The sequence below is a fragment of the Portunus trituberculatus genome, chromosome 12 (genome assembly GCF_017591435.1).
Source record: "Portunus trituberculatus isolate SZX2019 chromosome 12, ASM1759143v1, whole genome shotgun sequence".
NCBI lineage: Eukaryota > Metazoa > Arthropoda > Malacostraca > Decapoda > Portunidae > Portunus > Portunus trituberculatus.
The window spans coordinates 9,462,353-9,477,338 of record NC_059266.1 but is presented as its reverse complement, the minus strand read 5'-3'; the positions used below and the strand labels follow the sequence as shown (position 1 = coordinate 9,477,338).

The 14,986-nt window shown below is 42.2% G+C and overlaps 2 protein-coding genes across 3 annotated transcripts in view; both read right to left on the bottom strand.

Moving 5' to 3' along the window:
• The window catches only part of LOC123502670, a 30,785-nt gene extending 26,498 nt beyond the window's left edge, over positions 1-4,287 (bottom strand). Inside the window, exons 1-3 of the mRNA XM_045251842.1 lie at positions 4,173-4,287; positions 2,407-2,702; positions 1,328-1,477 (exon numbers count right to left, since the gene is read on the bottom strand). Coding sequence (XP_045107777.1) covers positions 1,328-1,477; positions 2,407-2,460 — 204 coding nt within the window. The 5' untranslated portion in view covers positions 2,461-2,702; positions 4,173-4,287. The remainder of the gene's footprint in view (positions 1-1,327; positions 1,478-2,406; positions 2,703-4,172) is intronic.
• Positions 4,288-9,704: 5,417 nt separating this feature from the next.
• On the bottom strand, positions 9,705-14,886 carry LOC123502671 (gamma-secretase subunit pen-2-like). 2 transcript variants are annotated; one of them, XR_006674191.1, is made up of 5 exons: positions 14,796-14,886; positions 14,428-14,505; positions 13,996-14,100; positions 10,292-10,529; positions 9,705-10,133 (listed from the first exon to the last, which is right to left on the bottom strand). XR_006674191.1 is itself a non-coding variant. In XM_045251843.1 (4 exons), exons 2-4 carry the CDS (start codon positions 14,486-14,488, stop codon positions 10,390-10,392), a joined length of 306 nt encoding a protein of 101 aa, XP_045107778.1. In that variant the 5' UTR covers positions 14,489-14,505; positions 14,780-14,884; the 3' UTR covers positions 10,296-10,389. The 2 variants fall into 2 exon arrangements, 1 of the variants encoding a protein (XP_045107778.1); XM_045251843.1 differs by lacking the exon at positions 9,705-10,133 and having other exon boundaries at positions 10,296-10,529; positions 14,780-14,884.
• Between the last annotated feature and the right edge of the window lie 100 nt (positions 14,887-14,986).

The window sequence follows — 14,986 nt, the reverse complement described above, 5'->3', positions numbered from 1 at the left end:
ACTGATGACACACTGATATGATACATTGATATGACACTGATATGATACACTGATGACACACTGATATATACACTGATATGACACTGATATGAGACACTGATGACACACTGATAAAACACTGATATGATACACTGATACAACACTCACGCAACACAATGATACACAGCAATGAATCACGTTTTCCAGCCAACACACTGATACGACACACTGATACAATACACTCAAAACACACTGATATGATACACTGATGCGACACACTTGATACACGCAAGTAATGAATCACCCTTCCCAGCCCACACTCTCATATGACACACTGATACATGGCAATGAATCATCTTTTCCAGCCAACACAATGACACAATATATTCATATGACACAATGATACAATGGAGGTCACAAGATTAATGGCCACAGTCTTCACTATTTTAATCCCCCATCATGAGTTTCTGAAGCTGTATAAAATCACCAAATAGTCACCAAAATAAATATGAAAATGCAGGTTTTGAGTGTGATTAGACCATTTTATTGACATTAGGAAGGGTCTATGGAGGACTGAAGATTAATGGCCACAGTCTTCACTATTTTTATCCCCTTCAGTAGTGAGACACATTTTTACCTTGGGATTTGTGTACGATTAGACCATTTTATTGACATTAGGAAGGTCTATGGAGGACTGAAGATTAATGGCCACAGTCTTCACTATTTCAATCCCCCACATGAGTTTCTGAAGCTGTATAGAATCCCCAAATTGTATATCTAAGAGTCGGCCAAAAGAAAAGGAACAAATGTCTTGAAATCTCCCTCTTAAAAGAAGTTAAATCCTTTCTTTCCTCCGATCTCTTCCTTTTCCCTCCCTTTCCTCCTCTGATCTCTTCCTTTTCCCTCCCTTTCCTCCTCCAATCTCTTCCTTTTCCCTCCCTTTCCTCCTCCAATCTCTCTCCTTTTCCTTTCTTTCCTCCTTCAATCTCTCCTTTCCCCTCTCTTTCCTCCTACAAATCTCTCTCCTTTTTCCCTCCCTTTCCTCCTACAATCTCTCTCTTTCCTTCTCCAATCTCTCCTTTCCCTCCTACAATTTCTCTTCTTTACCCTCCCTTCCCTTCTACAATCTCTCTCCTTTTCCTCCATCAATCTTTCTCCCTTTTCCTTACCTTTCCTCCAATATCTCTCCTTTTCCCTCCCTTTCCTCCATCAATCTTCCTCCTTTTCTCCACCAATTTTCCTCCAATCTCTCTCCTTTTTTCCTCCCTTTCCTTCCCAATTAAGGCCAGACACTGCCTAACCTAACCTAACCTAACCTAACCAAATTGACCCCCAGTGCTGGTCTAACCTGGAACGCCTGGAATCCCTTGGCCGGCAGGATGTCCAGCAGGGTGTGGATCCGCTGCACAGAAGACGGCTGGCGGCGGATCACGTCCACATCCTCCACCGACACAAGGCCGGTGTCTCGCAGGAAGGGGATGATTCGCTCTGCATCAATCTGGAAGCAGGGTTTGTGTGAGAAGGGTTTGCGTTACCTGGTGGTCCACTTCTATTACGCCTCTACTCCACCTGTATTTAACTCTCCTCCACCTATCTTCCACCTCTCCTCCTCCTCCTCCCACCTCTAGTCCACCTGAATTCCACCTCTCCTATGCCTGTTTTCCACTTGCATTCCACTTCTACTGTATCTTTATTCCACCTCTTCTCCACCTGTATTCCACCTCTACTCTACCTGTATTTCACCTTTATTCCACTTCTACTCCACCTCTATATCTTTAGTCCACCCCCTGCTCCACCTCTACTTTATCTCCATTCCTTCTCCTCCTCCCACCTTTACTCCATCTCTTTTCTATCCTTAATCCACCTGTATTCCACCTCTCTTCCTTCTCCCACCTCTACTCTATCTCTATTCCACCTGTACTTCACCACTCCTCCACCTCTACTCCACTGTAACACAAATAGGTAAATAAAGTCACTCCGTAAATATATCAACCAGGTAAGATCAGGAAAGAAGTAAACTAATTAAGTGATGAAAAATAAAGGCTTTTCTTTAATTTAACCTATGCTAAGTGAACCTAACCTCAACTAACCCAACCAAAACTAATCAGGTGACAAAAAAAAAACCAGCTTTTCTTTAATGTAACCTGAGTTAACCTAACCTAACCTAAAAATAAAGAAATAAAAAAATAATCAACTATAATCAAATGTATCAAAAAAAATTAACAATAAAATATGGAAACTTAATCCAATTTAACCTAACCTAACCAAACCTGAATTAATTTAACCTAACCCAAACATAAAAGAAAAAATTAACTAAAATCAAATGCATTAAATAAAGTAACAATAAAACAAGGAAACCAAATCCATTTTAACCTAACCTGACCTAACCTAACCTAATTTAATTTAACCTAATCTAACCTTCCTAACCTGAGCGAACTTGTTGCGGTGAACATGGAGAAGTTCTTTAAGCCTCTCGTCCATAGTGTAGGTTTGGGCGTGGCAGCAGCAGCGGCGGCGGCAGGAGGGACGGAGAAGGACGGACGGAGGGGCTGTGTGTGTGGGGGACTGGCGAGTTGACCCAGACCACTTAGAGAGGCAGCACTAGCGGGGGGTGGCACTGACAGACACTTCCATCGCTTAGGCACTTGAGGAAGGCACTGGGATAAGGTGTGTTGAAGGTGGAACTGCATTAAGTCATTTCTCTGCCCCCACAAGTCATTTCTCTGTGGTAAGACATGTTTTATTAGCATTTAAGACATTTTTCTAAGGTGAGACATGTTTATCTGCATTTATTGTAATTTTTAAGATAAGACGTGTTTCATTAGTATTTAGGATATTTTTCTAAGGTAAGGCATGTTTATCTTTTTATTAAGCCATTTTCTGCACCCAAAAGTCATTTTTTCAAAGTAAGATGCGTTCATTAATATTTAAGCCATTTTTCCACATCCACAAGTCATTTCTCTATGGTAAGACGTGTTTATCAGTTTATTTAGCCATTTTTCTGCCTCGACATCATTCTTCTGTGGTGAGGTGAATCTGTCTGTGTTTACTTGGCATCATCACACTGTTACATCATGATCAATGTGGCTTTCTTTACCCTAAACCTTGTCATTCTACAGTTTATGTGTATCAAGTCATTTCTCTACACCCCACGAGTTATTTCATCCACTAGTGCACACACTCTCTCAGACCTTCACCAGCACAGAGCACCAAGGCAAGAGTAATCAGTCATTCCTGTCAACAGAACACTTTGGTGCACACACACACACACACACACACTCTCAGTCCTTCACCAGCACAGAGCACCAAGGCAAGAGTCTTCCAGCCACTCCTGTCACTAGCACACGCACCAGTCTGGCACACTTTAGCGCATGCACAAACACACACACCCTCTCAGTCCTTCACCAGCACAGAGCACCAAGACAAGAGTCCTCCAGCCACTCCTGTCACTAGCACACGCACCAGTCTGGCACACTTTAGCGCATGCACACACACACACACCCTCTCAGTCCTTCACCAGCACAGAGCACCAAGGCAAGAGTCCTCCAGCCACTCCTGTCACTAGCACACACCAGTCTGGCACAGACTGGCTCTCACTTGTACCTTCACTCTAACCCAGGCATCGTGTACAGTGCCACTAATCTACGGTATTGTGAGTGCCTGGGGTGAGCCTGGCACTGTGAGAGAGATGGTAGAAGTAGTCAGACACAACACAGCACACAGCATGAACAGCACAGCACACAGCATACAGCAAGTACAGCGCCAAGCAGTGCCAGTTATAGGGTATTTAGTGGCACTCAGGCACTCTGTAGCCCTCAACTTCCTACAGTGTGTGGTAATGAGGTGATCAGAATAACAGCACAGCACAGCATACAGTACGAACAGCTCTCTCTTCCACAGTGCCAGTTGAGGCTGTTTAGTGGCACTGAGACACTTAATAGGTCTCTAAGTCACTACAGCGTGGTGTTTTAGTCCTGCCACTCTCTCTGGCTCCCTCCTAGTGCCACTCTGGGCCGCAGGAGCCACAATACAAGAATTAAGTGTCTATTTCACTCCTTTACATGTCACAGCATCACCTCGAGTCATTTCAGTCACTTTCTCATCTCACACGCACTTTATTTCCCACCACACACCATACACACCCCCACTTGCACCACCACACACCACCACACACGAGGATATAAGCCACGCACACTAGATTTAAGAGTAATAGACGACGAAATCACAATATTTGGCCCTCTCCATCTTGCTTGTGTTGGTGCGAGTTTGGCCTCCTCGCCGCTAGGTGGTGGTGGTGGTGGTGGTGTTTCTGTGGTGGTGTGGGTGGCCTGCTGGTGTGGTGGTGGTGGTGGTGGTGGTGTGGTGGTAAAGGAGAGAAAATGATAGGAAAGGAAAGAATGGAAGAATGCAAACACGTAGAACAAGGAATATACATTAAATTTGGTCTTTTTTTTTTCTTTCTCCCTTTTTCTCTCTATTTATCTTTTTTCTCCTTTTTTCTCCTTCTTTTCTCTTTTTTTTTACAAACAAGAAGAGCAGGAAAGATACATCAAATTGGGTCTATTTTCTCTTTTTTCTCCCCTTTTTTTCATTATTTCTCCTTTCCTTTTTGGCCTTCTCTCTCTCTCTCTCTCTCTCTCTCTCTCTCTCTCTCTCTCTCTCTCTCTCTCTCTCTCTCTCCAAGCTAATTTGCTTCTAGATTGTAGGATATTCATGCAATAAGGTGTGCAATATCTATCAATTCATTTATTTATTTATTTATATTCTTGTTATGTGTATTTTCCATTTTTTTTTTTTTGAGACACTAGTGGGGAGTGGGTAGCAAGGTCCATTCTCCTCTTTTGTTGTATTTTCTTCTTAATTAATGCAACAATCTCTCTCTCTCTCTCTCTCTCTCTCTCTCTCTCTCTCTCTGGTCGCGCGACTCAGCCCTGCCCCCAAACACCCACATATCTCCACCCAATACTGTCTTGTCACCACCCATCATGTCAATTGTTAATATTTGCATGCCCGTGTGAAGATAGATAGATAAATAGATAGATAAGCAGATAATTTAATAGGCTGATAGATAGGTAAATGGATTGATAGATAAACAGCAGGTATATAGATAAACAAATAAATTCGTAGATACATAAAGAGATACACATGCGTGAAAAATGTATATATTCCTGTATTCTAGTATCAATTCACCCTGGTATATTGCCAAAAATACTCATATATCAAAAATAGAGGCGATAGAAATAGCGAGTGAAAGAAATAATACAGTCTGCCTTTTAAATACCTCGTTTTCTTCCTTTTCCAGCGGGAGATGCAAACACTTGCTGTAAAACTAATATTTACTGCTTCGCCAAATAACCATAGCTGGACACAATAACGAAATGAAAAACGTCAAAATAACCGATGAATAGACATGTGAAATTTGTATAAGTATAGTATGTCGTTAATGATAGATGTAGTAATAGATAGTTATCATAGACATGTACTGCAGACGCTGCCATCACAGAGAGAGTGGTGGTGGTGGTGGTAGGCGGGGCTGTTTGTTATGCCTTGGTAGTGGTGGTGGTGGTGGCTACTGTGCTTGGTGTTACTGCCTGTTCAGTCTTGCCACACAGCCTGACACATCAACACACAGCCGCACATACTAAAAACACACTCATATATCCAAAAATACTAGCAAACACAATCAAATACTCTCAGAACCAACCGAAATACACCCAAACATAACACATACATACGTACGTACACAGGTGGGGAGTGTTACCTTATTCCGGACAATTTAGCAGCACCAAGCCCCAAGACAAGAGTGAACCAGCAGTGCAAGCCAGGACAACACGCCACCACCACCACAACCCTCCACAGTGCCTCACCAAGGTATTTCAAGGTATTTTCACTTAGTTCTAGGTTTTCTTTACATAAGAGAGTGGAAAAGTTTGAAATGTACCCAGGTAAACAAACAGTCGTCAGTATTACCAGCTGTTATTTGCATCTTTCACTTATTGTAAGCCAAACATGCCTCTGAATGGAGCCAGCTAGTCTTGCATTTCATATCCCGTGGTCAAATATTACTGACATGGACTAGTTTCGGCGGGGTGAGAGCATAAAGGCAATACATGGTGCCGGGCTGCTCCATTGGTGTTGCCGGCCCCGGACCCCACCCCCTGCCCCGCGTGGAGGGTCAAGGAGAGGAGTCGTCCCTCCCCCCAGCAGCTCGCGGGTTCCAATACTTTTTTCGTATATTTGTTAATGATAATATTACGTTTCCATGGTACGTTTTTATGGTTTCTATAAGTATTTCGTTGTGTTTGAACTGTTCCGCGCCTTTGCTCAATAAATATGTGGCGTTTGGTGGTGTTTTATGGCGGAGGTCTGAGCCAACTTACCGGTCAAATTTTTTATTTCCTATTTGGAGTTTTTTTATTTCAAGCTATAACCGGATCTTTATGATATCAAAGAGTCGTCTATGCTCTTTTAGGTGTGAAATCAACCCATTGAGTCAAATAAGTGGAGTTTAAAATGGTGTTCAGTCTTGTTAAATGTAGATTTTATATATCATATTCTATTTGTTTACATTTTTGGTTCACGGCCTGGCGCTTTCTAGAATGGCTTAAAGGATAGTTCAGACTCTGTAAAGTAAGTTGAATACTCTCCAAGTGAAAATGGCTGGACGTTTTAGCAGTGTTATGAATTAGCATATTTTTTATACTTACCATGCTTAACCTTCACATTTTTTAAAAAACTAGTTAGGCAGGCGATGTTTTGATGTTGTGGAAATTAGTTTAAGTATTTATCAAGTCATAAAATAACAAGCATTCGGCCGTGGCTTCGTTTTTTCTTTAAGTCATTTTTAAAATTATTTACGTGTTTAGACGAGTCACCGCCTGTTCCCGCGCTCTGATGACGTCACAGCCAAGGTGGTGACTCATCATAGCCCCGGGCTAGCACCTCCCTTCTCCGGCCCCTACTTCGTCAATATTTTGCCTAATATCTAATGATTTCTATGTGTTTTCGTGCGTTTCTATGCTCAGGTATGTAGATAATAGTAGTAGAAGGAAGAAGAAAGGATAAATAAAGGAAGTGAAGAGGAAGGAGGGGTAAAAGAAAGAGAAAGAGGAGCAGCAGCCAAGCCAGAAACTTAACTCTCTCTCCACTTCGTCAATATTTTGCCTAATATCTACTGATTTCTACGTGTTTTCGTGTGTGTCTAGGCTCAGGTATGTAGACAGTAGTAGTAGAAGGAAGATGAAAGGAGGAATAAAGGAGGACGACGAGGAGGAAAGGTGGAAGAGGAGTAGCCAGGATACAATACCTAACTCTCCCTCCACTTCCTCAATATTTTGCCTAATATCTAGTGTTTTCTAAGTGTTTTGATGTGTTTCTAGGTTCAGGCGTGTAGATGGAAGTAGTAGAAAGAAGAAGAAGGAGTAACAAAGAAGAAGGATGAAGAAGAAAAGAGAAACAGAAGCGAAAGAAGAAGAGGAGCCAAGCCGCATTATTTAGGTAAGTCACCCTTGTAATCTTACCGTTCTTTATAACGCATTTTGGTGTTTTTGTGGTATATTTTGGATGTTTTAAGTGATTTTGGTAGTTTTAAGGGATGTTTTGGTTGTTATAAGTGTATTTTAAGTGTATTTTGTGTGTTTTCAGCGTGTGTTAGATGTTTTTAAGTATATTTTACGTACCTTGAGTGTGGTGAGGACAGTGGCGTAGTGATAAGGGGGAGTGAATGCCGAGAGGGGGTGGGCACATTTCTCCGAGGGCAGCCTAAACGAGGCTACTGAGAATATTGATGTTCAGACCATTAATTTAGACTTTGCAAAATTGAAGGCGTGCAAAATATTGATTCAAAGTTCATGTATGTATAGTATGATACACGTATACATAATAAACAAGTGTATTTCACCTAATCTCATAATTTTTATTACGTTCGGTGACAACATTTTCAGGTCTCGCCCCTTGTCAATATATCTCACTACGTCACTGGGTATTGAGGTGTGTTTGAGCATTTGGGTGTGTTCTGAGTGCGTTTATAGGTGTTTTTAAGAGTCGTATGGTGTCTTGGGTTAGTTTTTGAGTGTTTTAAGTGGTTTGTGTGTGTCTGGGTGTGTGCGGGGTTGGTTTTGGTGTTTGGGTGTATCTACTATACATTTCAGCGGTGGACAAACGGTGTTTTTGCAGATATCTCCTAAACGAATCGTTGGATGAGTATGATATTTCAACACACTACCTTGAACATCCGTTCGTAATTTATGGTTAACATACCACAGTGCTATATGTGTTATGTGAGGAGTTTACTGAGTGATATTACGCCTAATCCAGTCATCATATCAAAGGTGTTATACAGAATCGGACGAGTGTGGGGTACTCGTCTAACCCTCCACCACCACCACCACCCTGAAGAACCCCAGACCACTCCTTCTCTACCCCAGTATCGCATGACCCTCTTCCCCGCTTCCTCTTCACCCCTTATTCACACCATCAGCCTTCCACCTTTTTTTTTTTTTTCCCCTATTGTAATTACATACGTATAGGTATAATAGTTACATACGTCAGTATGTACATACATATCATACATTAATGATATTATTTAATACAATTGCTGGTATATGTGGACATGAAAACCAGAGTGGGTCAAACGACCGTGAAAGCAATAGCTAATTCCGCTGTTAATGGCCGTATAGCTGGATAATAAGCAACGTATCTAACAACAAAATAATATTACATATAAACTGGACCACTTTTTATGATCAATAGGTAGACAGTACGCAATAAGAGTATCAACTTTTCCTAACAGTAGAAGGTCCAGGTCACAGGTAATTCCAGCACATCATGTTCACATGGTTGACCATAACGACTGCAAACATGGCTCTTCTATATACTACACGTAAACGTGCTGTTGTACAGTAATTATCAACGTGAACCATACTCGTTAATAATCATATCTTTACATACACACTTACAGAACATTATAATGTTTAAATACAGTGGTGGGAGAAGTAGGGAGGGACACAGGAGTGAGGGAGGCGAGGAGCTAGGGAGAGGAGAGAAGGGATAAAGAGGGCGAGAACTTCCGAGACGGGAGAGACGTAGTAGTGGTTAGGAATGGTTTGGGTGGGTGTGTGGGGGGCACACTTTCATTCAAATGCGTCAACATGACTCGTCGGCTTTGTGTTATTTTTCAAGAGTAAACTCCTCACATAACACATATAGCACTGTGGTATGTTAACCATAAATTACGAACAGATGTTCAAGGTAGTGTGTTGAAATATCATACTCATCCAACGATTCGTTCTGGGTGTGTGTGTGTGTGGGCGTGTGGGCAAAGTGTGTTGGGTGTATGGGGAGCGGTGTATGCTGAGTGTTTCTAGCGAGTTCTAAGTGTGTTTATTGGTGTTTTGAGGTGTTGCATGATGTTTTGAGTGTTCTGTTCGAAATGTTTTGAGTGTGGGGAGCGGCGTTCTGGGTGTGTGTGGATGTGTGTGTGGGCGAAGTGTTTTAATTGGGTGTATGGGGAGCGGTGTTCTGGGTGTGTGTATGTGGGCCTTAGCGTGTTCTCAGTCCTTCTCTCTGGTACACACTCCTGATCTCCCAGCGTGCTTCTGTTTTTCCTTAAGACCAATGACCAGTGTATGTTGTATGTTTCTAGCGAGTTCTAAGCGTGTGTGCAAACTACTGCCCCCGCCAAAGGACTTCCTGCGCCCCGAACAAATGTTAGTAAATTTGAAAGATTGATTGATTGATAACTTTATTGTTGTAACAGTGTATACAACAAGAGAGGAGGTCAGGTCATGCCGGCCACCCCCTAAACATGGGACAAAAAGGATTTAAGAGTGTGTCAAGTTAATAAATGCCAAATAGTATTGTGAGCATTTCATTTCCTTCATGTGTGTGATAATGGCGTTTTCTTTAGAAGCCTTTGATTTTGTATTTCAGATATTAATGATGTTGGGTTGACAGTATGCGGCCTTTTTAGATTGTGATTTTTTTAAAAGTTTGCCCACGCCTGCTGTAGGTACACTTTGATTGGAGTCATTCTTTACATTAAGAAAATATAATAGTAATGATGATGATAATAATAATAATGATAATAATAGTAATAATAATAAAAAAAAAAGTAATGATAAGCTTCAGATTCAGCTACTCTCTCTCTCTCTCTCCTTTTGGTATTCCTAGTTTAATTAAATTCCCTTTTTTGTTGGTTAAAGAAACAGTTACATGTACTTATATTATCATTATTATTATATTAATGTTACATGGTTATAAAATTGCTCTCTCTCACTCTCTTTCTACATAGTGTCATGGAATGTATAAACACTCTCTCTCTCTCTCTCTCTCTCTCTCTCACAAACACCCAAACAGCTAATCTTAAAGCATCACACAATATGAACCCATACTCTCTCTCTCTCTTTCTCTCTATGGTATTCCCTTTGGTATGAAGAAGGAGAGGTAGTCAGCTGTGGCACCCCATTCTGCTCTGTGCTGCTGGAATACCACCACCCAGGTCACCAGCCCCACCAGCCACACCACCGCACCCACACCGGATACCACCACATCTGCAGGGAGAGTTAGCTGTGAGAGGCTGGGAGAGGTAGAAGTTAATTTTGTTTTGGTTTAAAGTTAGTGGCAAGACAGGAGGTCCAGCAGTGAGGTAAAGATGTTTGGAGTTAAAGATTTTTTTGTTGAGCAGAGGAAAAAAAGATTGAGGTGGTTTGGAGATGAGAGAAGGGTGATGGGAGAGGTGGAGGAGGTGGAGGTGGTGAGGGTGGAGGTTGACAGGCAGTGGGAAAGTCAAAGAAAAGGTGGAGGGAGTGTGTGATGGAGGATGTGTAGAAATATGTGGAGTTTAAGAGAGAAGAGAAGATCATGGTGGATTGAAGATGAAAGAAGGGTGGTGGGAGAGGTGGAGGAGGTGAGGGTGGAGGTTGACAGGCAGTGGGAAGGCCAAGAAAAGGTGGAAGGAGTGTGTGACAGAGGACGTGAATCTGTTGGAAATAGAAGAATGCATGGAATAAGATCGCCAGTTGTGGAAAGCAGTCGTCGCCTGGCCAACCCCAAACTAAATAGAGAAATGTGGACTTCAAGTGAAAATGATGATGATGATGATGATTTAAAGTTAGTCAATTGTATTTTTGTATTTTTTTAAGTATTGGTTAAGTTTTCTCAGGTTTTTAGTCTTTTTTTTTTTTTTCCAAGTTTTCTGTTTGTGTCTTTATGTGCTTGTGAAGGGAGAGGGGAGAGTCAGCTGGGAGAATTGGTTGGGAGAGGCTGAGAGCGGTACTAGTTAAATTTGTTCACATTCTAAGTTAGTTTTCTTTTCTCTTTCACTTTTCATTGGTTTCTTTGTGGGTCTTTGAAGGGAGAGGTGAGTGAGAGGGGAAAAGTGAGAGTTCAGTGCTGGAATTAGAAGTTAAGTTTGTTCAGGTGTCAAGTGAGAGGTGGGACACTCAGGTTTGTTTGTGCGGGAAAAGGAGAGACAGAGTAAGGCTGCTTTCACCCACACAGTACCTCAGGCTGCTTTCACAGGAACGATTCTCACCAGTTAAACAGCCTAACCTAACCTAACCTAGCCTAGCCTCCCCTAACCTAATGTTTCTCACCAGTTTAATAGCCTAACCTATCCTAGCCTAATGATTCCCACCAATTAAACAGCCTAACCTAACAGCCTAACCTCCTTCTCATGTTTGTTAGTGGATCAATGTGACTATCAATCATGGAGGACATCACTAAAGTTATAAATTTTGTGAAAAAAGTTATTAATTTAGTGAGAAAAACTGAAGAGACATTTTCCAGATCATATTACTAAAAAAACTTGTACATTTGGTCAGAAAGCTCCAGATATTAACTCCTTCATTACTGAGATGCCTTTTTATCATGATTATTTTCTTGTGATTAGACAATTTTATGAACTACATGTCCTCGCTAGCCCTACAAAACATGGGCGTGCCGGAGCTCCCTCAATTCCCCTGTAGAAGTGTCAGCGAACTAGTTTGAAATGAACTCACCTCCCTGCACCTGTGTTTCTCTTCACCTCCTCCAGCAATGTCTGAACAATTTTACCAACATTAGCAAGGGTCTATGGAGGTCAGAAGATTAACCCCTTCAGTACTGGGATGCATTTTTACCGTGAGATTTGTGTACCATTAGACCATTTTTATTGACATTAGGAAAGGTCTATGGAGGTCAGAAGATTAATGGCCACAGTCTTCACTATTCTAACCCCAACATGAGTTTCTGAAGCTGTATAAAATCACCAAATAGTAACCAGAATGAATATAAAAATACGTCCTTGTACTGAAGGGGTTAACGGCCAGTCTTCACTAAATTAATCTCCCACATAAGTTTCTGAAGGTGTACGAAATCACCAAATAGTCACCAGAGTGAACATGGAAACGTGTCATGGTACTGAAGGGGTTAATACAGCCTGTGAGAAAACTGAACAAATCTCTGCTTTCTTCAATATTTTACTAAGGAAACGCATCAATCTAGTAACAAACATCCCTCGCTGGAAACATCGGATGTGTGAAAGTGGCCACACCAATGCACCAACACACCAACAATGCACCAACACACCAACACAACAACGCACCAACAAACACCAACATAAACCAACAACACACCAACACACCAACAACACACCAACACACCAACAACAACACACCAACACCACTATGCCACGGTCCAGCCACTGGGATGCTACTGGCAGGGTGGCAGGGTGACATACTTTAATGGGTTTCAAAGGATTTTCTAATATTGCAATAGGTTTTAATCATACTTAATGGTCTTCAATGGGTTTCAGCGTGGCAGGTGACACAACACAAGGCTGCCATTAAGGCCTTGTGTGAAAGTGTCCATAAGAGTCAATACTTCTGTCAATCTTCTCATTATTAACTACAGATTTCATGGTTTTTGTAAGGGAAAGGTGACTGAGAGATGGGGCAGGGCTGTGGGGAGGCTGGGAGAGATGAAAGAGGGCTGTGAGAGATGGGGCAGGGCTGTGGGGAGGCTGGGAGAGATGAGAGAGGACTGTCAGAGATGGTAGAAGCCTGTGGGGAGGCTTGGAGAGATGAAAGAGGGCTGTGAGAGATGGGAGAGGGCTGTGGGGAGGATGGGAAAGATGAGAGAGGTTGTGAGAGATGGGAGAGGGCTGTGGGGAGGCTTGTAGAGATGAAAGAGGGCTGTGAGAGAAGGGAGAGGCCTGTGGGGAGGCTGGGAGAGCTGAGAGAGGACTGTGAGGGAGTTGAAATGTTAGTTTTATGCAATATTTCAGTGCTAATTTTATTCTTATCATCAAAACACTCTCTCAAACACTCCCATCACAATCTCATCATTAGCTAACAAGTTTCATGGTTTTCAATATGGGAGAAGTGAGTGAGCGAAGGGAGAGGACTATGAGAGGGCTGGGAGGGTAGAAATATTAGCCTGTGAACCTCAAAATGCACTAAAACAACACAATATTCCCAGTTTTCTTAATATAATTCATTTTTACCCATACTTTCACATTTTTTGTTCATTTATTTTTCATTTAGAGGTATAAAAATATAAGAAAAAAAAAGAAAAAAATAGGCCCACTTTGATGCCAGTCCCCTTTCAAGGCTCTCGAATACCTAACCTCTTCCTCCTCCTCTCCCAACCTCCAAACCTCTTCTTCCTCCTCCTCTTCCAGCTTCACTCATCTCTCCCAGCCTCTTCCATTACTCTCAAACACTCACAGCATCTAATTTGCTCCCCTCCTTTCCCACACCTCTTCTTCCTCCTCTCCCGACCTCCAAAACTACTACTACTCCTCTCCCAGCATCTCTCAGCTCTACCACACCCTCTCCCAACCTCCAAAACTCTTCCTCCTCCTCACACCCTCTTCCAGCATCTCCTGACCTCCAATACTCTTCTCCTCCTCTCCCAGCATCCCTCAACCCTCCCACACCTTCTCCCAACCTCCAAAACTCTTCCTCCTGCTCTCCTGACATCCCTCAGCCCTCCCACACTTCCTCCCAGCTTCTCCCAGTACTCTGAAACACTCACATCGTCTGATCTGCTTCTGCTCAGGGTAGGGCGGCACCCAGAAGGCCTCGCGCATGAACCACAGTGCGTTGACAGCCCACATGAACGGCAGAAGGGCAAATCCAGCTGTCCGAGAGAAAGAGAGAGAGTGAGTGAGAGAAAGAGAAAGAGAAAGAGAAAGAGAGAGAGAGAGAGAGAGAGTTATGATTTGGGTTGGGTTAGGTTAGGTTAACTTGCCTTAACAAAAAATAAAAGTAAAAATAAGAAAAGAATTGAGAGAGAGAGAGAGAGAGAGAGAGAGAGAGAGAGAGAGAGAGAGAGAGAGAGAGAGAGAGAGTTAGGTCAGGTGAAGCTTGAATCCAACAAGTGTAAAAATAAAAGCAAGAAAACAAATAGATGAGAGAGAGAGAAAGAGAAAGATATTCTCTCTCTCTCTCTCTCTCTCACACTTACCCATATAATATTTCCGGCAGAGGTTCAATTTCTTATCGTTTGGCACTTTGGCGAGGTTCATCTTGCCTCCCTGGTCACCTGCAGAGAGAGAGAGAGAGAGAGAGAGAAGAAATGTGCCGTTATTAATTTTATTCATTTATTCTCTTCATGTCAGGGTTTTAGAGAGAGAGAATAATAATAATGTTTTTCTCTGGTCGTTCCTCCTCCTCCTCTCTGGTCCTTCAACCCTCTTGCTACCTCCTCCAGAGACAAACAATTATGTTATTCTCTCTTCGTTTCTCCTTCCTTCCTCTTCCTACCTCCACCACCACCTCTATTACTACTACTACCACTTCTACTACTACTTACACACCTGATACAATGAATACCTTGGAAAAAACCGCTGGAAAATACACAAAATAACAATGGACAGACTATGAGTAAGTGTCAGTGATATCTTTCTCTTGATCTTGAGTGAGGAGCTTAATTTATCCGTATCATCATCCTCTATATTTCTTTAATTTACCCAGAATTCCTTGCGTCATCTCCCTACTGTTTTACTTTCTTTATTTCTTCTTAT

Excerpts from the sequence above, each read along its gene's own strand:
- LOC123502671 (XM_045251843.1), bottom strand. The coding sequence starts at position 14,488 with ATGAACCTCGCCAAAGTGCCAAACGATAAGAAATTGAACCTCTGCCGG. Across the intron at positions 14,101-14,427 it reads CTGCCGGAAATATTATATGG|CTGGATTTGCCCTTCTGCCG; the intron begins GTAAGTGTGAGA and ends TCTCTCGGACAG. Across the intron at positions 10,530-13,995 it reads GCAGAAGCAGATCAGACGAT|ATGTGGTGGTATCCGGTGTG; the intron begins GTGAGTGTTTCA and ends CTCTCCCTGCAG.